Source organism: Astatotilapia calliptera, chromosome 7, assembly GCF_964374335.1.
Source record: "Astatotilapia calliptera chromosome 7, fAstCal68.1, whole genome shotgun sequence".
NCBI classification, from domain to species: domain Eukaryota; kingdom Metazoa; phylum Chordata; class Actinopteri; order Cichliformes; family Cichlidae; genus Astatotilapia; species Astatotilapia calliptera.
Window position 1 is genome coordinate 25,323,095 of NC_137428.1, and position 25,163 is coordinate 25,348,257.

Below are 25,163 nucleotides of genomic sequence, written 5' to 3' on the forward strand. Positions count from 1 at the left end.
TATCAGAGCGATCCTATGATTGCATCATCAAGGGTGTCAGCTGTGAATAAAACCCAAAATGATAAAGTATTTTGGTTAACATTTGCATTTTCCCTGTCTGTCTGTAAATCCGTTTGTAACCAGCAGGCATCGCGTATTTACTTCATCCCTCTGCGGAGCATTTGATTCGCTGCGATGAGCATGACGCTGATGATAAATGCGATAGCGAAGGCACAAATCAGGCTTTTACGCACACAAGTGTGTTTTTCCTGTTGTGTTGGGCTTGCTGCGGAAAGAAAGGGAAGAAGAGACAGAACAAAACTGCGTCAGTGGAGCTTTAGAAATGTATGAAATACTATAAAAATGATATTATAAGACATACTATCAATGTTCACATGGGACTCTGGACTGTTCAGGTGGTTCTCCTCAGTCATGATGATGTTCTCAATGTCTTTCATAGTGAGGTGGTCACGGAAAGTATCATAAAGCAATCTCTTCAGCTCATCCACTGTCAGTTTCTGCATGTCGCACTGGGAAAACAGAAAACACCAGGAGAGGTCTAATTAGCAGAGGAAGAACTTCTGCCTTGATGCCCCTCAGTGATGCACATAAATTGCAGGTCAGCAATAAACAGCAGTGTATAAATATTTTATAAAAATCAGATATTAGAGTAATTAATTTGATTATACTCCTGATTGTAAGAAATGGGGATACCGGTGTCCACAACATGTGATGCAGTTATCTGACTGGGGTGTAGTTTGTGAGGGATTGATATTCAAATGACTAGATTAAACTTTATTGGTGGGGATTATGGGACAGTACATACCTTCCAAAACACAGAGTCAAAGTCTGCTCCGTTGAACTTGTCAGGCATTCCAGCAGCAGAGAGTTTAGGACCAAGTAATGTGACAAACTCTTCAAAGCCAACCTGGCCATCACCTGATGAAACAAGCGAAACATTGACGAGTCATTAACGCAGCTCACATGTTGGAATAATTGCAGCAGAGAGAGCAAGAGAGACCCACCATCCATGTCAAGTCTTTGGATGATAACCTCCAGCTCCACCTCATTGGGCATGTAGCCCAGTGAGCGCATGGCCATCCCCAGCTCCTGCTTAGAGATAAAGCCATTCCCATCTCTGTCAAATACTTTGAAAGCCTCACGGATCTCTGCGAAGTGAAAGAAGGCACACAGAACGAACATGTTACTTGAGGGCTATCGTTGAACTGGCGGATTTTTAACATGTTGGTTTCAACGTCGGCGAGTAAAGGGTGTTTATTTTTAGAGTTTAAAGTAAAAGCAGCTTCAAACAGCTGCTGTGGGTCACAGTTCAAAAGGCTATAATCCCTCTGTCTTAGATGTTTGTGTTTTGAGAAAGAGGAGGCATAGCTGAATATTGAGTGTTTGAAGAGTGAAAGCAACTTTTTTTCTCCAAGTTTCTTTATTCCATGAGCCAGAATATTTCACAGTAGTAAAGATATTCATTTCTTTTTTTTGAATAAATCCTACAGAAACTATGCTCCTCCTCCAAATACTGACTCCAAAATAAACTCAGTTCGGTAAATGTTTGGGTAAAATGTGTGACAAGGAGTGGGAAGCAGACAGTACTGAAAGAACTATTGGTCTTCAATGTTTTGGAAATGTCTAATACAGAAAGCTACAACCTTTTGAAACAGTACAACTAATTATCAATTGATTTTAAATGATAATGTTAAGCATGCTATCTAAAAAGAGAAACGCAAGTTGCTTGTGAATGTTCTGACCACCAGGCACAGGGAAAAGACACCCAGAACCTTCTAGCTGTGAGGCGACAGTGCTGCCCTACTGCACCCTGCTGCTGGTATACACGAGTTAAACAAGTCAGAATACACCAAATTACTTTTATCTATTTAAACCAAACAGCAGAAACTTTAAATCTAAGAGTAAATTGCCTAATTTCTTGTTGGCCAGCTGTCTCCTAATGTTGCACCTTAAAAAGAAGAAGAGGTACAAATGTGATCGTTACACTGCACTGAAGCATACAAACTTTTGCCCTTAAAGACGTACATATACACTGGAACTGCAGAGACAGAAATAGACCTTTAGTGTACACTTTTTATGAGAGTGTAGTTTGATTGTTTCAGTAGAATAGACTGAGACAGAAACGCTGCATTTTAAAATTTCAGCCCACAGAACATAAGCAATATTAAAAGTTTCAGCATCCCAGTGAGAGACAAAAAGAGGAGATGCGTGTTTTAGCATCATGTACTGCAGTCTTTCTTTCTTCATTTAAAATGCCTAAATTTAAAATGACCACCAACAAAACCCTTCTTCAAACCTGCAAAACAGTTTACATGTTGCAAAAGCATAAAATTGCTGCAAAACTCATTACGCTCTTGTAAAATACAACTGCCTCCATAATTACCTACAAACTATCATTTTAATAAGCGCATGAAGCACTAACCACCCAATGAGTTAGTGTGTGTAAATGCATGGTTGTGGCTCATCTGTGTGCAGGGCAGAGCAATTTTTTTTTTTAAACGAGTAAACAACTGTGTACACAGAAAAATCCATCTGAATAAAACACACTATTAATACAAATAAGGAGAAAGTTGTTTATCCTTCACATCATATTGCAATATTGTAGCTAGGTAGTGTTGAAAGTGTTGCCTGAAGTGAGGTATCTGAGTGAAGCTTTGCAGAAATTATTCTATAAATGTAAAGCATTTAGTTTGAGCCAGTGCTTTGGCTCCAAGTGCTAATGGTTTTGTAGATAGTGCTTCAAAAGCTACCGTTAATGCTTGAGCATTCAGACAGACTGTAATACTACACAACCATTAGCAGAGAGGTGTTTGAACATGTAAGTGCGCAATGTAAAGTTCAGTCCTCTGGTAAATAATAATGAATGGCAAATAATGAAAAAGGCAATGCTCTAGTCTTCCTGGCTAAACTATTATCTGCTTTGTTTATCTGTATCTTGTGTTATCTGTGACAGATATTTAAAGGATTTCCCACTGTGATGCAGTGTTATTCTTCATTCATAGTAAGTGATCTTCTGAGCCAGTACCTGCTACTGTGGTCATAATACAATCACTTCTGACTGAAGGCTGCAAGCAGGTTCATGTGTTTCTAATTAAAACTGCAACTTTTGGTAAATAATCCATAAACATTGGCATTTGGCTCCTGTCCTCACTTGGCATCACTGTATTCTGTTTGAAGTGGTGAAAAAGAGCAGTTGCACTTCAAAGGCGCTGAATGCCGGTAGTTCTTTGATGTAGATCCTCAAATATACAAGACTATTGGATGCTAGCTCAGCTCGTTGCTTGATTAGATGAAACAAGAAACAAAATGAACTGGAAGTCTAATTTTTACATCAATATATCAATGATATAAGCCGATACCTGAGCAGTGATAGCCCGAGACACTGCAGAGAATAAAAAGGTGGAATTAACAGAACAAACACGTAGACATCCACCTAATCCACAAGAAACCTATGAATACTTAGACATTCATCATTCAACACCAGAATAAGCTAAACATACACTCTTTTATCTTGAAAATTGCTTTAAACCAAAAGGCTTGGATGAACTGTTCATATGTAAAGCATGTGATTACGCTGGGTGCTTATATGATGTAGAAAACCAATTTGCATGCATTTATGTAAGATAAGATAAGATAAGATAGAACTTTATTAATCCATCGGGTGGGTTCCTCTGGGAAATTCGATTTCCAAAAAAGCACAGCACCGACAGAAGTTACAGAGTTATACACACACACATATATATAAATACAGAGACAATATAAATAAAATATACGAAGGGGATAAATAGAATAAATAGGAATAAAAATAAAAATACAAGTGAGTTGCACATTTCAAGTATTGAGTCTATTGCACTGTTGACTATTTACAAAAGTATTGCACAAAAGGTATTGCACAGTGAGGTGAAGAGGCACTACAGCTTAGTTGTTCCCTCCTTTGTCCTCCTGTTTCCCCTCCCTCTCCCCTCCAGAGAGGAGTTAAACAGTCTGATGGCGTGTGGGACAAAGGAGTTTTTAAGTCTGTTAGTTCTTGTCTTTGGGAGAAGCAACCTGTCACTGAACAGACTCTTCTGGTTGTTAATGGCCGTGTGCAGAGGATGCCTGGCATTGTCCATAATGTCCATCAGTTTCTTTAATGTCCTTTTCTCTGCCACTGTCACCAGAGTGTCCAGCTTCATGCCGACCACAGAGCTAGCCCTCCTGATCAGTTTCTCCAGCCTGGATGAGTCCTTCTTTGCTGTGCTGCTCCCCCAGCACACCACAGCATAGAAAAGTACTCCAGCAACCACCGACTGGTAAAACATCCTCAGGAGCTTCCTGCAGATGTTAAAAGACCTCAGCCTCCTGAGGAAGTACAGTCGGCTTTGGGCTTTTTTATACAGGTGCTCTGTGTTGCATGACCAGTCCAGTTTATTGTCCACCCACAGCCCGAGGTACTTGTACTTGTTGACCACCTCCACCTCCTCCCCCTCTATCTGAACCGGCAGTGGACCTGCTCTAGACCTCCCGAAGTCCACAACCAGTTCCTTAGTCTTTGAGGTGTTGAGTTGCAGGTGGTTTGTGTGACTCCATGCGACAAAGTTCCTCACCAGACTTCTGTACTCCTCTTCCTGATCATCCCAGATACACCCCATGATGGCTGTGTCGTCTGCAAACTTCTGAATGTGGCATAATTCAGAGTTGTAGCAGAAGTCAGAGGTGTACAGGGTGAAGAGAAGAGGGGACAGCACAGTTCCCTGTGGTGCTCCTGTGCTGCTGACCACTGTGTCAGACGTGATGTCCTTCAGCCTGACGTACTGTGGTCTGTCGGTGAGGTAGTCGGAGATCCAAGCCACCAGGCAGGGGTCCACCTCCATCCTGTTCAGTTTTTCTTGAAGCATACAGGGCCGGATGGTATTAAAGGCACTGGAAAAGTCAAGAAACAGGATCCTGACCGTGCCTTTTCCCCCATCCAGGTGTGAGTGGGCTCTGTGTAGGAGGTACAGGATGGCATCCTCCACTCCGACACCCGCCTTGTATGCAAACTGTAGTGGGTCCTGGGCATGTTGTACCTGTGGTCGGAGGAGGTTGAGGAAGAGCCGCTCTAGAGTCTTCATAAGATGTGACGTCAGTGCCACCGGTCGGAAGTCATTCAGCTCATTGGGCCGGTTCTTTTTGGGGACCGGAACGATGCAGGATGTCTTCCATAGGGCGGGCACTCTCCCCAGTCGCAGACTGAGGTTGAAGACTTGTTGTAGCGGCTCCCCAAGTTCAGCAGCACACGCTTGGCAACCACAATTAGCATGCAAGCCCAGATGAGGACGAGCACTAGCTATCCATCTTGTGCACATGAATGAGTGCAGTTTTTAAGTGATAGCTTGCAAATTGTGGTTATAGCGGCAGTGTATAATCCTCTTTAAAAAATAAAATAAAGCACTACAAGACAAAGTCTTTGGAACGTAAATTGAGGTCCTTCTGGACAAGTGGCACTGTCTGTGCAATACCTTGACACATCAGACACAACATATTTGTCTAAATTACTCCCAGCAGCACTGCTTGAGTTTTGTTATCTTCCCTGAGCACAATCCCAGATTCAGTGTTGTGACCTCTGATGCCAGTGACAAATAATGAATTCTCTTAGCCAGCTGAGCAGTGGCTGGACTACAGATTGTTTCACACACTGAGGAATGAATATTTATCTGAAAAAAATAAATAAAATACACACATGGAATCATGAGGGACACAATATGTGTTTACTTTGTTGAAAATTTTGATTATAATTTGCATTTTTTAACATGTAAATGTTGTTTGTCAAGATTTGATCCTCCACAGACTGAAGCGCTTCACTATTGTTTTTCTCCCTCATGTATTGATATCGCCAACATAATTGATTGGCTTATTTATGTAGCTGAATATGTAGATTTACTTCTGATAAAGGCTGTCCTTTTTAAAGTTAAAAGAGACGGACCTTTATCCAATCAATACTGACATCTTAACTCCCGGTGTGCCCACATGGGTCAAGCTCATTTTGCAGAAGGAAGTACTACAACCTTATTGATGTGGTAAGACTCAACAAAAGTCAGTGTTACATGATCACTGACAGTACTGTATCCAGCTCCTGTGTGCCACACTGGGCATGATAAAGTACTTTAAGCACCCCATTGTGAGACGTTCGTACTAACATTGCATGTTACATATCCCTGGAAAAATGTTCACTTGCAAATAAACAAATACGCACAGGTAAACACACAATACAACAATAGCAAAGTGATGGAACTGAATTTTTATTTAAAGTGTGGAAAACATTCAGCCGACTCAGGTGTTTACTTTGAGTCCTTGATCAGAATATCTGTAACCTTGCACTGCTGTGAGGGTGCACCCACTCGGCTGTCTGAAGCCAGGTGGTGAAAATCTTTGAATCACTGATTTGATGATTTATATTCTGTCTGTATGACAGAATATTTTTAGTTAATTCTGCAATATGAGAGTGGAGGAAAACAATTTGAAAGCAATATTATCAAGCAAATTATTAATATTGGTGTGAAATAGGTGACTGCTCAAAGCAGCAACAGTAGCGTGGCTCCTAAAATGCTGTGAAATGTGTCAGTGGTTCAATCCAGACTAGAAGTTGAAGTGTCCCTGGGCAAATATGGAGGCCAGATGCATCCAGTGGTGTTTGTGTTTGATCGATAAACTTCTGTATATATAGAATAAATTGCCATGTGAATGAATGAATGTGGCACAAGACATTATGTAAATGCTTGACTGTTTATTGTTACATTTATTCAGACACGAAGACCGTTATGAGCCGAATCAAATGTAAACAAAGTGTCAAGGTGTTTAGTTTTTTAAGAATGACCTCATACATTATAAAAGATGGCCACTTTGGTGTCATCCACTGTTCGCCATCTTAGAGTTTCGAAAACAGATCTGCTGAGACTTATCGATCTTTCTTTACAAAATGGTTTTTATATTCAATATTCATCAGGCAAGTCATGCTGGTGAAAATAGCATTTGGAGACCATGGCCACCACCTTTAAATGTTTGCTCTGAAGGTTGAGACCCATTAATAGTCCCCAAACCACATCAGTCACTTGCTGTCAGTCTCCTATTGAATGGGTCAAGTTGGCATTTACATGTGATCTGAATATAACAATACGCTGATTACCTGTGTTGGAAACTGCAAATCTGTTGCCATGTACATACCATGAAAATCACAATAAAAACAAACTTTAACTTAACTATGATACAGATGAGTTGAGCTAATCGGTGCAGATGGACTCAGATTGATTGCAATCTGTCAGCAATCCATCTGCATTTATAAATTAGATGGTAATTACTGTCAAACCTTCACCAATCTGTTTGAGGAAGAATCCATTCCCAGTTGGGATTATTTGGAAGCAAGCTATCTCCCACCCAGAGGCTCGGGGTGCTGCACACTCAACCTCTGAGCAACAACTTGGTTGCCACAACTACTTTCAAAATCCGTCTCCGAAAGCTAAAAAGTTTAATTCATCCACCAAATTTTCTAGCTGCAAGGAGGTTGCTGTCTTGTTTTTACTCTGGTGTAACAGAGCCATAAAGCCCTCAGCTAAGTGTTTTTATTTAAAAGTCGGGAATGGAAGTCGTTTTGCCCCCTGGTGGCCATTAGAAAGAAAGCAGCTTTAAAGTATTTCTGTGCTGGCCTACTTATCAATCCATCTAAATCAATTTTAAAAAAAATTATGTATTAAATGAGCACTAGAGATTTAGAAAGGAGTGAACAATACAAATAAGAATTGTATTATCTTGGAAAGATAACACAAATCACAAATAAAGTAAAACTGTTTTCCGATTTGGGAGGTCCTGCTGGGATTTTACTTTTGGATGTAAAAATAACAAAAACTCTAAAACAAAAACAACTTTTAAAAATAACTCCAGAATCTTAGCTTTTAGCATTTATACAATCAATCACAAAATGCCTGTTGTTTGTGCATGAATGATTAGGTTTTAATGAGATGAGTGAAAAAGCAGTTATGCTGTTATAGTTTAAAAGAAAGCCAACAGAAGGGCTCACGGAAATAAGTGCTGATGCGTAGATAATATGTAATGAAATAGAAAGGGACAGTTTTTTCATGAAGAATATATGTGTGTATCACACTTGTATCCAAATCCAAAACACAAATTGCTTCTGACTGCTTCTGTTTAACGCTACAGGAAATGAGAGCAGCCATGCCTTTAGTTATTTTTTTTCTGATATCTTATGATGATAAGCTAATTTATCTAGTTATCTTAAGATATCGATGCACAGTTTATCTAATTGTGGAATAATAAATCTCATTTTCATCATTTTATACCAAGTCTGAGCTGCTGTGATGCCCTGGGGAATATGACACATAATATGACAAGAGATCCTCTGAAAAGATCCTAAAGATTCTTTATACATTTTGTTTTTGTCTGTTTTTCTCCATGGGACGAAGGAGGCTTTAAAAATACTAACAATAACAATTTTCTCCTTTTCTGTATCGTTAGCTTCATGGATAAAGCATAACTTTAGGCTGTTGTTGATGAATGATTCATGGGTGAAAGTTATTTATCATGATTTCACTTTAATAAAGCGAGCGTGGTTTTGCTTCTTGGCATAAAGGTTAGCTTATCTTCACAGATAAGGGTAGATTTGTAAAACATTCTCTTTCTCGCACATGCAGATGACAAGAAATGAACATCCTTGCTGCTGTCCATGGATCTGTGCTGCTGAGAGATGCACAGCAGGCAGCAGCTTCTACTTTGATGTGCTTTCGTATTTGTCATTGATGGGAACAATGATAAATAGAAATTAAATCAAGTGTTTTTTAAGTGGCCCATTCTTCCTGATCATGGTATAGTTCATGCTGACCAGCACAGATGGCATCCAGCAAACTGGAGCAACTGGTTTAACTTAAAAATGAAGGAGTGTCATTTATTCAGTTCCAGACTATACTTCAGTCAAGGTTTTGACACGAGCAGAAACCGTGTTGTGTTAAAACTTTCAGATCGACCCTCCTTATTTATTCTCTGCTGTACAGTAACTTTATGTGCACGTACACTTCTGTGATGCTGCTGCAAAACTTAATTTCACTGGTAATTAGATGGTGAAATTACACGTCTTCATAGCTACCGAGATCCCAGAGACAAAGAATTTGTTTTCTTGTGATCAGTTGCATGATTATCTCGAGAAATCAGCCTTTCATTTTCTCAGCATGACATTAACTTGTGATCCTGTTTCGTTACAAAAACTTGCAAACCCAACTGTTTTTACCCATGAATGAACACACTTCACATCCCTTTGCCAAACCATCTTCAACAAATTTCCAAAACACGCCAAGTAGTCAGCAAACAACGTTGATTTGTCATTGGTTGGTTTGAGCACTCTCATTGGCCTTCACACATCTTCTATTACAAAAGTTGAATGAATGAGTCACTTGAGGGAAAGAAGTATAAAAGCATATAATCGAGGGGTATTACTGCAAACAACCATCTGAATTTACTGAGGCAAAGGTGACAATTTCATCAAATTGTTCCATATCAAAGCAAAAAGAAATACTGACTGACAATTTCACGGCAAGTTGGACTGTAACCTCGATGGCTGATAGGTCTGATAATTTTTTATCTGTTGATCTGCATTAGTGTAGGTTATTTGCGCTAGTGGCTTCGCCCCACTATATTTAACACCAGCAGTCACTACATTTTATTCCAGTGACTGAGTGTGTCATTGAAATAAAAGAAGCCACATGATACTGACTCAAGTGTAATACTGTCAAAATTAGGAACATGTTGTCTCAGAGTGATACTTTTGTTACTGCACTATTGTAAACCTTTATTAGCCGGACATCCCAGTGGCTCTTTGAAACGCCTTCAGCAGGGAGTACTAACATGGACTAGAGAGTAACATCATATTTCTCCAATATTAACTTCTCTTTATTGGCTCTCTGTAGATCCAGGATGATTTAAAATCCTTCTTCTCACATACAAAGACTTCAATGATTAGGCCCAATGGTATCTTAAAGACATCACATCCTATGAACTGTCCCAATAGAGCACTTTGCTTTCAGACTGCAGTTCCTAGAATAGTTTCTAGAAGCAGAAATTCAAGGGGAGGAAGCACCTTCAACTTCACTTTTAAAAATCTTTGTATGTTTGTTTGTTTCTTTCTTTCTTTCTAGTATGAGCTGGATCAAATGACCCCGAACCATCCCTGCTGCTACCAGCTCATCCTGCAGAGCCCCTTTCCTTAATGACATGCATGACTGTTGCATGTCATTAACTTTTTGTCCTCTCTTTCCTGTAGTTTGTGCCTTGTCCTTTCTGCAGATCAGCATGTTCCTGATCTGCAGTTATGGGGTCCAGGTTCTTTTTAAAAAATTGTTTGCTGTTTTTTAGGTTTTTTGAGATGAGATAACTGTAAGAAATGGTCCTATATATATAAAACTCAATTTAAATATACCGGGTTCCTTTGATTAATTTAACAGATATGTTTGTCTTCTTTCTTAAATCACTACCTTCTTTTTTATCTAACCAAAAACTTCCAAATTTTCCCTAAATATAACAACCTGTGTAAGCTTCAGCTGGTTTGTCTACAACACCGGTCACTTTAGCCAGGTCTGAGGTCAGGGCTTAAAAGTCTGTTGACCTTCCAAAAGAGTTAAAACATGAACATGAAAGCCGACAGATCCTGCTGACCTTTATGACCGCCTAACAGAGATATTCTTGGTGGTCGCTGGTGCAGCAAAAAATAAATAAATAAATAAATTTGAAAATGGTCCATGCCTACTGAAGTCCACTGGCAGACTTTCAGTGCTGCTGACAGGGTCAAAAAAGTCACTGAGGTTCCTTTACTTAAATCCTAATGTGTTTAAAAGCGTGCAGGAGATACATCACCAAATATGACATTTTTTTGCATAACAATTAAGAAAATAAATAAATAAAAAGAGATATTAGTGTCACGGCGGGGTGCGCCGGTGTGTGTGTGGAAACAGGACCCAAAAGCAGATGACGATGAGGAGTAGTAAGGTTTTAACAGAAGGTGAAGCTTTATTGCGATGCCGGCAGGAAATAAACCAAGAGACCAAAACAAACAGGCAAAACACTAAGAAACAAAACACTAAGCTGGCAAAAACACTAAGAAACAAAAAAACACTAAACTGGCAATACACTAAGAAACAAAACACTAAAGGTACTAAGACCAAAAAACTATAACTATGACTGAGGTGAGATTAAACAGACGAAAACTATAACCATGACTGCGGTGATGTAAACAGACGAACCGACAATGGCATGGAGAAAACAAAAGGCTTAAATACAGACATGAGGTGATCAGGGGAAGTGGCGACACATGGGGGAAAACAGCTGACAGACATAAACCTAATGACAGGACCAGGAGAGGAAAACTAAATACAATAAACAAAGAACACATGACATTGCCAGAATAAAACAGGAAATACTAAAACATGACAACACAACTTAACAGACCTAATACGTGATGAATAATTACAAAACCCCAAAACATAGAAAACCAAGAACAATAACTGCCTAAACTAAAGGAAAATAGGAAATGACACAAAACTGATCACATAACAAAATGAGACAAATACAAAGAAAACTCAGAGTGCTGGGTCGGAGACCCAGCCTGTGACAATTAGACAGAGATAGCAGAATTGCAAATGTATAAAGGCAAACACAATTCCAAAAAATCTTGGTTATCTATGAAAACTGTGAATATAAACAGAATGAAGTGCTTTGCAAAACACATATTTTGAATTTGATGGCAACAATGTAAAAAAAAAAAGTTGGGACAGGGCCATGTTTGCTACTGTGTAGCATCCTCTCCGTTTAACACCAGTGCATAAATGTCTGGGAACTGAGGAGACCAGCTGGTGGACTTTTGGGTTTCTAGGTGCTCAACAGTCCTGGATCTTCTTTTTCATTTCATGTTGTGCTAAATGTTTTCAGTTGTTGAAAGGTCTGGACTGCAGGCTGTCCACTTCAGTCTCCTGCGTTATGAAGCCATCCAGCATGCAATTTAGGATCATCCTGCTGAAATAGTCATCCCCTGAAAAATACTATTCTGTTTGGGAGCATATGTTGGTGTAAAACCTGTGTATACCTCTCAGCATTGATCTCGTTGCAGATTTCAGGTGCCAATTCCATATGCACTAATGCACCCGCATACCATCAGAGATGCAGGCTTTTTTACTGAGTGCTGTTAACAAGCCAGATGGTCCCTCTCCTTTTTACTCCATATTTTCCATAAAGAATTTAAAAAATGAGTTCTCTGACAACAGAACAGTTTGCCACTTTTCCTCAGTCGATTTTTAATGAGCTTTGGCCCAGAGAAGCCTGGCCTTTCTGGATTGTCATTGCTGCTTCACACTTGGCTTTTTCTTTTCCTTCTTTGCATGATTGAGCTTTTTTTTTTTTTTTTTAATGCAGTGCTACCTGAAGGCCCAGAGATGACAGGTGTCTCACACTGAGTTTCAGCCTCGCATGCAGAGATTTCTCCAGATTCTCAAAATCTTTTGATGATATTATGACTGTACATTATATTCCAAGTCTTTGCAGTTTTATAGCAAGGAACACTGATCAGTAGTTTGTTAGCAATTTGTAGATGCAGTATTTTGTAGATTAGTGAACCTCTGTCCATCTTTACACCTGAGAAGCTCTGCCTCTCTAAGATGCTCTTCTTATAATAACTCATGTTACTGACCTGTTGCAAATTACCCACAATTAGTAGCCAAAATTTTCTCTAGCTGATTACGTTTTGTACTGCTTGCTTGTGCAGCCTTTTGTTGCCCCCAAACCAAATATTTTTAGACATGTTGCTGCCATCAAAATCTGTTTTTATTTACATGTTAAACAGCATCCCTAATTTTATGGATGTGAGGTTGTTTATGATCTTTATATTTCCAAGGTAAATCTTTTATTTTGTCATGTTTAATAGCTAAACTATAATTAATGAGACTGCAACTATGTGAAGTAAAAAATACTCACCATAAATTATCCTTATTGTTAGTGTATCATAGCACAGCATGTGTTAAAATTAACACTTTCTAGAAAACAAACCTCCTCTAATATTTGTATGAGAACAACTGATTGATGACGGCCTCTCTTTGAGCTCTGTAGCTCAGAATTGCTCAGCCGTTTGTTACTAAATAATACTGATAGCATGGAACTCCTCCACTGTGTCATTGCTGCCGAGATTTCCAAAGAGAAAGAGATGCCTGGGATTTGTGCATTTATTTCCTTGTTTATATTTTATCAGCTAATTCTTCTTTAGTCTGCAAGCAGTGTGGATGGCTTATAGTTACTGTAACCTTCCCTCAGCGCTCTCAGTCACATCTAAGTGCTTGAGCTGAGTGAACCCATCACACCATAAGTGCTGATGAAAGGTCCCATTGAAAAATAAAGATAACGGGACAGAGAGTAGCTAAAAGATACCTCTTTCACATTGCTTCTCATGCATGGGAGGAGATAATGTAAATGCTGGAAGTTCAGAGGAAACGACTGCTGCCTTCAGAAGAAACAAACACAAGCAGTGTTATCCTCGAGAAAAGGTATCGACCATGCACTACCACCGCTGAGAAAGCCCTACTGTGATTGTCCAGTTTACTGTAAAAAACAACAACCCCTCTTCACCTTCAGTAATGATCATGACATTGAACGATACGATAATAGAGCTGTTACAGCAGGGGGTAGATGAAGAAGCCTCTTTGCTCCGCAGGAAGTGAACGGAAGAGAATAACAACAGCCTCTTTTCACCGCCCCGAAGTCACTGCTTGAACATGACTTCATACTTCACAATATGTTCCATCTCACCACATTATTAAAGCTCATTTCATGTGTCAGACTCACGCTCAGGTCTCATATCAGATGTCAAATTTACGTGAGTCTAAACCAGATGAATTGCATATGTACATGTGTCCAGTCACATTCAGAGGCTACATTTGCATAGGAGAAAGGAGACTCAGGCCTTCCTGCTAATTGCACCCTGTTAGTCAGGATCAAACAGGACCTTTTGTGTCAGCCAGTTGCTGGGATGAAAGGGATGAAAATAAAGGCGTTACTTGATTCTTTTCCAGAATAAATGGGAATCTTAAATTAGGCACCTTTCTCCGGCAACCTCAGACTGCATGTCCAGAGGTGACAAGAGAAAGTCGCTGGCACTAATTGACATGCTCTACTTAAAAGTAAACTTTTGGTCAACAAATGAGGAGCGCAGTCTTCTTATTAAAAGAAGACTTCTGGTGGAAAACAGTTTAAAAGGTAAAAAAAGAAGAAGAAAGAAATCAGTGGGAGAGATGAGTCACATCTACTCATTAAATAATTCACCTTCCCATGGGAATATGTCAGTAATAGTATGATGACACCCGTGACATCCGTCGTTCTGATACTACATGTGAGTCATATTAATCAGTATCCAGAGAGAGCTCTGCTAATGCATTAGAGCAAAAGTAGGTCGGCACATAATACAAATGCTGTCAAAATAATGCGAGTTTTAACATCACTAAATAACATTAACAGCTGCTTAGAGCATGATTATATTGAATCAAACAACCCCAACTGATTCCAGGTGACTAACCCCCCCCCCCCCCCCCCCCAACATTAGCAGGCACCTAACAGTGAACTAATTTGTTCGGGGAGCTCCAGACTTTGCTCTCTTGTCCAGCACACAAACAAAAGAGCTGTTTAAATACTCATTTTTACACACCTTAATTGGCTCCATCCCAGCTTATCGCAAAATAACGAGACAAATGTGAGTTCATGCAGTGCGGATGCATGTAGAAGGTGTCGAGGGGACACAACGAGTACAGAGTGACACCCTCACAGCCCTGTTCTTATCTGTCCTGATGTGCGAACTGAGCGCTTCAAAAATATGATAACGATCAATTGTGATGTGACAAAAAAGATGCACTAACCCCATAGTGTACAGCAGTGAGACGGATTAATACACAAATCACCTTCTAAAACTACAACATTTTAATCTACTTACTTGCTTCTGCAGATTTGTAGCCTGCATGTATTGTTACATTTACACAAACATGCCATCACTGAACACAGTGATGATGCCCTGCACGAGCCCGGCATGTATAAGAGTCCCTGCTGTGTAAAAGTACTTAAAATGACTACCTGCAGCTCTTTGTGGGCTGAGTTGAAAACATGCGACTGGTTTCTTTCAGGAAAATTATTGAGAATTACAGCTTAACTTTATTAGCTTTTGTTTTGAACTTATCAGACAGGCAGCACAGATTTGTCTTCGACTGATGTCTTTTGTTAGGGAAGTGTTGATTTTCTGCTCTTATCTTGTTTTTCTTCTTTTTCCATGCTGTTTTATGATATTCAGGTTTTTATACACATTGTCATTACTAACTTTCTCATGTTTTTCATAATAAGACAAAAGGAAAGTGGAGTTTTTAACAAACAGACGAATTAACTTTACTGTTTAGAATATGCAAACTTCTTCTCCAGTGATATGGATGCATTGCTGGGTCATATTAGGACAAAATTTCCCATTTCAATTTATTTAAGACTGACGTTGACCTTTAACTCGACCTGTAGGATTCTATTAACAACAACGTAGAATTATTATGCTAACTGGCCACTTTATTAGGTACAAATACCTGATTAGACTAATGCAAACCAGTCTATCACTTGAGAGCAACTCGATCAATTTACGTAGAGAAAACCTGCTGAAGTTCAGTCTGAGCCCACAAAACGAGGAAGAAAGGTGAATGAAGTGACTTTAAAAGTGGCATGGTTGCTTCAGAAACTGCAACCAGGATTTCTCCCTACAACCATCTCTAGGGTTTGTGGAGAAAGCTACTTTCAGCTGCTCCCTTAGTCACAGGAGAGAGCCACAGTGGGTAGCTTCGGATGTTTTGATTTGGCAGATCTTTACTCTTCCTGACGCTCCTCCAAAGGGATTTGTATTTCCTCGTCTAATTAAACTGGGAATCTTTTGCTTGTTAGGCAACCGTATAAACCATTGCACCACACAACCAGGAGAGCATATCCAGTGAGTGGCATTTCTCAGTTAAAATGCCTCGTTTATCCCAGAGTTGAGAGGAAAATGGCCAGATTGCTTCAAGCTGATAGGAAGGCAACAGTAAGTTGCTGTGCTGAACAGCATCTCTGAGTGCTGAACTGTGGAGAAGATTGGCTCCAGCAGCAGAAGTCTACACCGGGTACCAGTCCTGTCAGCTAAGAACAAGAAACCGAGGCTACAGTTCACACACGCTCACCAAAACTGGACAGCAGAAGTCTGGAAAAATACCGCCTGCTCAGATGAGTCTGCAACATTCAGTATGGATCCTGCCCTCCGTTAATAATTTAAACTGCTGGTGGTAGTGTAATGGTGTAGGGGATAGTTTCTTGGCACATCATGGGCCCTTTAGTACCATCTGAGTATCATTTAAATGCCACAGCTTACCTGAGTATTGTTAATGACCATTTATGAGCACATTTATGCTTCCGGCTGGCTGACACACCACGTCACAAAGCTCAAATCAAACTGGTTGAAGGATGTGCCTAATGAAGTGACCAGTGAGAGTATATTTTTGCCACCGGTTGAGTATTTATTAGCTCAATGTTTGAGCATTTCCAAGCTCAGTATAATGATGTGAATGAAATATGGCTGTTGCCTAGCGGCAGACAAGGGGAGATTAAGGATGCAGTCTCATAATTAACGTCTTGTGTTAGTGTTGTTATTTGAAATTGTGAAGTTTTCTGTCTGGCTGCAACATTAATGACCAGATCTTTGACCACGCAGAAAGCTACATTAAACACACAGCTTATGATTATTGTTTTTAAACCGTATTGTTTACAAGTGTAACACCTGATAATAATGTTCAGCTACAAGTCATTTATAAAACTTTAATTAATGATGAACTACAGTTTACATTACGTTTAAGGATGTTTGATAAGTGGCAACACAAATCTGTTGTAAGTGAAATTTGTGATCATGAACAAATTATTAGCAAATGATTAAAAAATAAAACATTCAGACATTGAATTCTTTGTAAGTCGGATGTGAGTATTTACTGTAGCGTCTCTTTATAACGGTTTTATTTTGATGAGCTATTACTTTTAAGTTAGCCTGTTATAAGCACAATAAATGATTGTGCTATTTTTAACTCTGTTTGTCTTTTTAAAACATTTTTTAAATATTCTGGCATTTTGTTGTGAAGCACTTTGAGATGCTTGTCTTAAAAAGGTGCTACAGAAATAACATTTGACTTACTTATTTAACTACAAATTACATTAAATTTGTGAACGATGGACCGCCAGCAGATTGTAACGTGTCAGTGTTAAAGAAATTCATCACATGGGTTCTGTGTCGAGTGGGTACTGGCCTCAGTCTGAACCTTTGCACCATCTGTGACCTGCCAGGGAGGCTCCCACAATCCATCACTTATTAACGATGTAGTCATAATTTGTTCGTAGTCATGTTCTAATTTAAACTTATAAATGGCTTGATGATTTCTTAATACAACTCTGTATATTAATGTATTGCAAATGATGATCATTAAAGCTTATAAATGATGGAATTACTACAAAGCGTTACCTGCATATGTACAGAGCATGTCCAGCCTCTGTCCTGACCACTGTCACTGTATGTGTATAATTAGGCACCTGCAATACAGTAACACAACCAACATAACACATATAATGCCTGCTTACAATGTTGCAGCAAAAAGGAACTCCATTTGTAAGCATAAAAGACAACAGCTTTGCATACAAAGTGGAGGAAGGCCTGCACTCCACTACAATGCTTGATGTCTGGGGGATTCTCCTGCTGGTTGTGATCTATAAATATTGTTCACATTCTCTGTCGGTGATGCACCGAGGAACGATACAAGCTCGCAGAGACCTCCAAGAGTTTAACTGGCAGGAAGTCACAGCTGTTGTCAGCCATAAAAAGAGTGTCTTATCTGTGCCAGCACATGTGTAGTTAAAGCACCAATTTACTCTGGGTTATGGGGTGTGTTTTAGACATTTTAATACTGACACTGCAAGATCATGTCTTAATAAAATGATAATTTGCACAATTATCAGAAAATGTTGTATATATCATTCCGGTAATCAACAAATGCTGATTTTTTTTAAGACCCACAGACTGTGTCTGTTACCTCATGTACAGTGCTTAACAAATTAATTAGAGCACCACTCAATGTAAGGCTCGCACCACAGCTGCCATAAATTAACAGAATTGATAATTAATACAATAATATTTTATGTTGCTATAATAGTTAATCCACCTGTGTGTGCAAGCTCCTTAATGCTAAAACACAATTCTTGTTGTTTTCCATGAATTTTTAAATTTACCATTATACAAAAAAGCAGAAAAATCATTTTCAATTAAGATGCCAAATTACAGGCACTTACATACGTGCATTCCTGAACAGAAAAATTAGTTTTAGCACTTGAATTTATTCTTGAGTAATTCTGACTTCTCAAACATGAATTCATTTTGCTATTTGCCTAAAAAATAATAATAATAATATAATATTTATTTATAAATGCGTTTTTTTAAAAACATGTTCTTTACTTATTCTTTTGACAGGTGGTCTAATAAATTTGTATTGTACGAGTCTCCTGTATTATACAATATACATTTTTGAGTGTTTTATTTATTTGTGTAATTATGAATTGGATCAATTCCAATATGGGCATTAGAGGTTATCCAGTCGGTCATGTATAATGGCTCTGGACCTGGGATTTAATATAGTGCTTATTAAATAGAGAGAAACTTGGCACTGCATAATGTCCACATAGACATTCACCTAACAGTGTTTACAGGATAAATGCACACATAAATGTTTCATGGGTTTCTTCAGGGACATGATTAAATATAGTGATTGCTGTTATGTCATTAACATAATGGCTTAATTATCACGTATAATTTGTGATGAATTAGGCAGCTTTTTGTTCCACGGTTACAGAGAGAGTGCCCAACGCCACATTGCCCAGATTATGATTTTTAAAAGATGATTTAATCATGAGTTAAACCGATCCAGTTTTACATGAGGGTATTCAATTTAAAATTTTGCTGCTTACGTTTAAAATTATCAATAATACTGCACCAACCTATCTTAAGGAACTTTTAAACCCTTATGTCCCTGCCAGGGCTTTAAGGTCATCCTCGCAGTTATTGTTAGTTCAGCCCAGATCTCGGTTGAAATCTAGAGGCGATCGATCGTTTGCCTTTGCTGCACCTGAGTTATGGAACAGCCTCCCGATTGGCATTCGGGAGTCTGATTCTATTTTTTCTTTTAAAGCACGCCTTAAAACTTATCTTTTTGAACTTGCCTTCTCTACCCGTTAAATGCTGACTGTTAACTGCGACCTATTGCATTAACTTTTTACTATTCCTTCATTCTTGGTGTTTTCTATCATGCGGCACTGGGTCTGCTATAATCTATGTGCTGCAGTCCATTTTATTAGTGGCTTTCTACTGTGAACATTGTCTGCTGTTCTTATTATATTTGATATTAATGCTCTTAACTGTATTATTTTATTGTTTTTTGTAAAGCACTTTGGTATGCCTAAGGCTTTTAATGTGCTCTATAAATAAAGGTTGTTGTTGTTGTTGTATCTACAGATCTCAGATATACAAATGCGCACTGATTTCTAAGAGGCGGGAGAACGGCTGCTTTTACAATAGTGTGGCTTCATATCAGGCTTTATGACAAGTGCGTGACACAAGGGCAGAGAAAAGGATAGGAAGCCTTGCTGTCGGCTCTGCCCACCTCGGCAACCATCTGTTTGAAAAACATTCCCTGGGATCTGCATATCCATTAAGAGCTACGAGCACTTAATCAGCCTCCCTCAACTTCACCCAGTCCAGAGGATGTCCTGTCCATTCAAGTCTCTGTAATCCTCACTGTTGTCATTCCTACTGATGCATTTACTTGCTCGTACAGTTTTCAGGAAACAGTGTAAGTTACTGCCTGATTTGGTTGTTGGAGGGGTGGGAGGGATGTCATTATGTTGCACTTAAGACTGTGATCCTAATAAAATGGCAGCTTAAAATGGCAAAGTCTTAAGATGACAGGATTATAAAGATTTATATATAATCTCTGTTGAGTGTTGATTCTACCACTGAAATAATTAGAACTTCTTTTTCATTTTATTGGTTATATTCATCCAATTGCAGCATAAAATCAGAAAACATGTGATTCTGTAATATCTGACTCAATTTTAAGTTAATGCCATCTTCAGCTGTTTTCTTAATTTCAACTTTACATTATAGTTTAAAGAAGTTACGTCATTCCTTACATCATAGTAAATTATATCCTCATTTAAGGTCCCTAGGTCTTGTCGTAGAATAACCGTAATGCACATAATATTTAGTCAATGAAAAAAACAGAGGCACTGCAGTTCATGGTGCTTCTGGGGTACCCCTGATGGTGCTGTTAATGGGAAAATCTGGTGTTTGATAGCTATATATTTTTAAACTCAGATGAAGGCTGGAGGTCAAAAGGTGATGTTTTTTATCCTCTCTGAAATGTGTTGCTGCCCACCTTTATCCAATATGTAACTGAACAGCTGTTGGAAAATCAGATCTCACCACATGCCCACAAATCATTAACAGTTTTCTGCATTAAATTTGAAGAACTTGTGAACAGAGAACAAGCTATGTGATATTTCACATTCAGTCCCCTGTTGCATCCCTTTAAACTTCTAAAGATGAGTGATGTTTGAACAGATTTGTTTTTTTTTCTAAAACCCTCTGAAAAGGTCACATTTGTAGAAAATCTCAAAGGTACTGGATATTATATGAAGATGAATAATAATATTTTTTGAGCTTTTTAAAAACCGTTGCACAAAACAAAAACTCTTGACCTGGGTTTCTAGTGACTACGCCAGAGATTCAGGTAAAACTCTCCCCACAGGCTATGTGCTCAGTCCCGTTTTGCAGATCCACTGCACAACATTTTTCCCCATCTTGCCACTGTGTTTCAGCTAACGAGTGGGGGATTGTTTAGACAATGCATCTTGCAGCTCTTATGCTGCTGGTTTACTGGTACAGGAGAAAATCAGTCAACACTAAAACTTGGAGGTAAAATGAAACTCTTTAACTTGTTTGTCTGGGACGGGTTGTTCTATGTACTGTCCACGTTGCAGCACGTGTCATTGCACAGGATGCAAGGTCCTCTTGTCCTTGTATTGTGTTTTTTTGTGTGTATTCCAAAGTGGCAGTCGACCCGTGCCTGAAACAATGTCACCAAGAAAAAAGTCCCATTGATTTAACCGCACAACTCATCGCCTGCATGCTCTTCAATACTAAAAACTGATTTACTGCGATTATAGTTTCTGTGAGCCTGATGATGAGTTTAGATGTTAGGATACATGTAGAGAGAAAATGGAGGCTTGCGTAAGTTATTGGCAGCATGGCACAGAATGATAATAATCCTATATGAAGCATAAAATGTTATCTGTTTTATCAGGTTTGTTTTTCTGACTGCGACAGACTCACTGAATCAAGGATCATTCTAAACATGTCCAGTTGCACTTGGAGTATATATGTGCACCTTGCAAGAAAAAAAAAGATTATCATAAATATGATTATAAAAAGTAATTATGTGAGCTGTGCAATCAGGGAACTTCTGCCCCAATATAATTAAAGATTTTGTGGATGAAACAACATTTACAGTCTGAATTTCGGACCTCTATGAAGAGAGGGGGGATTTTTCAGAAACCCTGGACTGCAGCAGACCAAAAAGGTTCATTTAAGCAGTGCTGCAGCTCCCTCAGAGTGCGTTAAGGTGGCGCAGCAGTGAAAGGGTACGTTGGAGGCTGCAGATTCAAAGCCTTGGACTGGCTCTGTGCTGGTAAACAGGAGAGGTTCATCTTAAACTCTCTTGCCTCCCTCATCAACTTACAGTTCTCGTTAATGCATTTTACCTGCCACTGGAGCAGGTGAAAACAGGAAGATTACTTGTTTACTGTGGGCACTGCTAGGGTGTGAGGCCATGCAAACGTAGCAGTGCATTACATGCTCAGTGAATCCTCCCTGCAGTAAATATTCATGGTTCAGTGGTCTGTCTTACTCTGAATATTTAATGACTCAATTAGTAAACTAAAATTTGGAAAGACTCGCCCAATACCTGAAAAGCTGCATGGCCGTTGATGACACCACCCGCCAACATTTTACTGCTGTTGTTCTTTTCTTGCTTTTCCATAGCCAATCTTTTAATTTAATTTATATCGTGTCTGCAGATAGCGGATTTTCAATGTCAAATGAGTGGCTCGAAGCAAGGGCAGGCAGCCACTTGTGAGGACCGGGCAACCTACAGACAGAAGAAAGGGGAAATGGAATTCCCTATGCATAAAAGACTTGGCGATATCAAATCTGATCTGACTTATCTCTTTATTGTAGTCTGCCTGGCTTTGTTCCAAATCGCTGCCAAGTGTGCATTCTCATTGTGAGGACCATTTTGGCAAAACAAAACCTCTATTTTTAACAACTCGGCCCTACAGTTACAATAGCAAGTGTGAATTTAATGCTTAAGTGAATCTTTCACTTGCCCTTTCTGTACAGCATGAAAGCTTCTTTTCTTCTTCTTCTTCTTCTTCTTCTTCTTCTTCTTCTTCTTCTTCTTCTTCTTCTTTTTTTCTGGTTAATGCAATTCATAAAAGATGAAATGATGCAATTTATGGATCAAAATGAGTCCATCGTTCAATCTCATTGATGAGTTTTGTCTGCCTTCGATTTTCAAGTAATCTGCAGTTTTATATTTATGAGTTTGACATTCATTATAGTGTTTTTGTCCATTACTGGATCCTTCCCTTTTAACAAAAGTCAGAGTCCCTCTACTCGTCAGTCTGTGTCTCAGTCTTGGCTGGATGAGTAAATAACAGCAGGTGCAACGGAGTCTCATAGAGGTCAGGGGTACAGCCGAGAAATGCAGTGTATAAACATGCAGTCTACTCACAATATAATATCCCGTTGCTGTGATTAGATGATAAATTGAAATTTTTGGTTGATGTATGAATGGAAAAAGCACGATTAACTATTTCTACAGCTTAATTTTGTGCCAAAAATCATAAGCAAGAAAAAAAGTAAGAGCATAGTTTGTCGGTATTTTCCCCAGCACAAAACTATAAACCATCTAGATCTTACACACAGAGATCTGGTGTCGGATTTGTTGAAAAGGTTGTACAGCGCACACCCTCTGGAGCTCTCCAGGGTCCTGATTTGGCAGCTGAACTTCGAATTCGGGAGTTACAGCTGTTATCGTTACTGTCACTGGTTGAAACCATGCTCAAAGCAAGCAAACAGACAGATAGCAAAAAAACAACAAGCCTCACCTTCCACTTCATCCTCAGGCAGGTTAACAGGGGTCCGGTAGGTGAGGACATCTGGAATAGTGCAAAGTCCCTTGTACATGAACCTGGTGGTCACAGCACGCACTGGCATTTCTGCGAGGGAAAAGCAACAACTGTGTCTCGATCTTCATATAGCCTCGCTCTCCGGAGTTTTGACAGACCCTTTGCTACTGTCCTTGATCTTTTAGGCAAAAGAAACTCAAGCAAATGAAAGGAGGTAAACCTTCCCTCAGCGGAGTTCAACCTTCCTCTTCCGAGGGCAGAAAACACGAGTAAAATCACCTCGACTGAAAATGCAGATTGTAAATCGCGGTTGGTTTCAGTGCACAGCCCCTTGCAGCGTGTTGTGATCAAGACACGAGGCGAAAAGGCAAATAAAATTGGCGTGTAAAACTTTTACTTCATAGCTTGTTGAGCAAAGCGACAGTATGTCTAGAGCCCTAAATAAAGCCTCAAACGAGCAAATATTTGGCTTATATTAAAGTCAAGATCCAAATCAACGAGATAAACAGGCTAATTTGCAATTCTTCCAAAGCTCCTGCATCACAGCATTAAAACGAGGAAAAGAAACACGTAAAAAGAAATGGGAGAAAAATTCTACCCTAAAAAGATAATTTACCTATAATGTTTCTTACTGATTCCTATAAGGAGTCTTGATCTTTTAAATAGTGTGTTCCCGGTATAGTCTGCCTCACTTTTCTTCCCCGTTTCGGCATCTTCTTTAAAAAAAAATGTAAAAATAGACAACACAAGATAAAGCAGCAGCGCTGGCGTGCTGATCCTATCCGGTAAACGAGGCGGGAAACAAATCTTGTAACATTCTTTTTTCCTGAAGAGCAGCTTGAAGGGAATCCTGGGTGACCCCCTCTCATGTGACACAGACACGGTGTATAAGGCTGTGATCCTCTCTCTCCAGCTCTCTGCTTCAGCCTCAATTGGTTCTCACAAAGCAGCACACACACAAGCACCCGTGTACGCACGCTTTCACCATACTGCCACCGCCTCCATTAAAGCGCAGCCTGTGACTGCTTCCAAACTGCCCGCCTGTAATGCGATTATCTTTATTCTTTGTGCTCGGCAGTCTGTATAAGTGCTAACACAATATAAAGGTCTACATGTCTAACAGTGAGAATGGAGCAACAAGTGTGGCTTTTGAGCCCAGTCAGCCTATTGTGATTTGCATTTTTTCTCATTTATCGCTACACCGAGCCTGGGAATAAAAAAGTGAAAAACTGAAAGTGAAAAAAATATCAGGGAGAATTGAAGCGTGAATTTAGTGAGATGCAGAATATATTAGGGAATTTGGAATAAATGCCGTGCTCGTTAGTGAAGAACAGTTTTCTTTTGGAGAAACAGACTTTGAGAGTAGCTTATGCATTAGTGACTACAAAGCTATCTTCCTGCAGGCGGTTTGCTTAGAATAGCAAAGATTTGGAGAAGCGGTTGCTGACCAGAAGGTAAAAAAATCCCTCCACCAACACTTTTAAGACTCTCTAATTCATCTGGTGGTTTCTGGTGGCTGTTACACTGAGCATGCAGGAGGCAGCATGCGTTATGCCCAGGCCAAAATGTTGAATGCGCAGTTTGCTGTGCAGTTTGCTCATGGGCTGGCAGTGCCTGCGTTAAAATGGCACGAAAAGAAAGAAAATAAATGATCAAAGAGTTGAAGCTGTGAAGCTGGCCTGAACCTGCAGCAAACACGGATCTAACTTCTTAGTCTGAAAAGTGGAGGTATGTGAAATCCCATACACTCATACACGTCTATGGTTTTTAATGGTCAGCAGGAGGCGACTCCACTTGTTACAAAAAAGAGGTCGGAGTGTATGTAGAAACCTGTGACAGTG

At 39.4% G+C, this 25,163-nt stretch overlaps 1 protein-coding gene across 1 annotated transcript; it reads right to left on the minus strand.

Annotated features, from left to right (window-relative positions):
• Positions 1-23,502, minus strand: cabp7b (calcium binding protein 7b). Its single transcript, XM_026173876.2, has 5 exons — positions 23,302-23,502; positions 1,005-1,148; positions 806-918; positions 362-509; positions 1-265 (listed from the first exon to the last, which is right to left on the minus strand). The coding sequence occupies exons 1-5, from the start codon at positions 23,408-23,410 to the stop codon at positions 138-140; spliced, it is 642 nt and encodes a 213-aa protein (XP_026029661.1). The 5' UTR covers positions 23,411-23,502; the 3' UTR covers positions 1-137.
• Between the last annotated feature and the right edge of the window lie 1,661 nt (positions 23,503-25,163).

Coding starts and splice junctions, on each gene's coding strand:
- cabp7b (XM_026173876.2), bottom strand. CDS start 23,410: ATGCCAGTGCGTGCTGTGACCACCAGGTTCATGTACAAGGGACTTTGC. Junction 1,149..23,301: donor GCCTGAGGATGAAGTGGAAG/GTGAGGCTTGTT, acceptor TTCACTTCGCAG/AGATCCGTGAGGCTTTCAAA. Junction 919..1,004: donor CCAAAGACTTGACATGGATG/GTGGGTCTCTCT, acceptor TTGTTTCATCAG/GTGATGGCCAGGTTGGCTTT.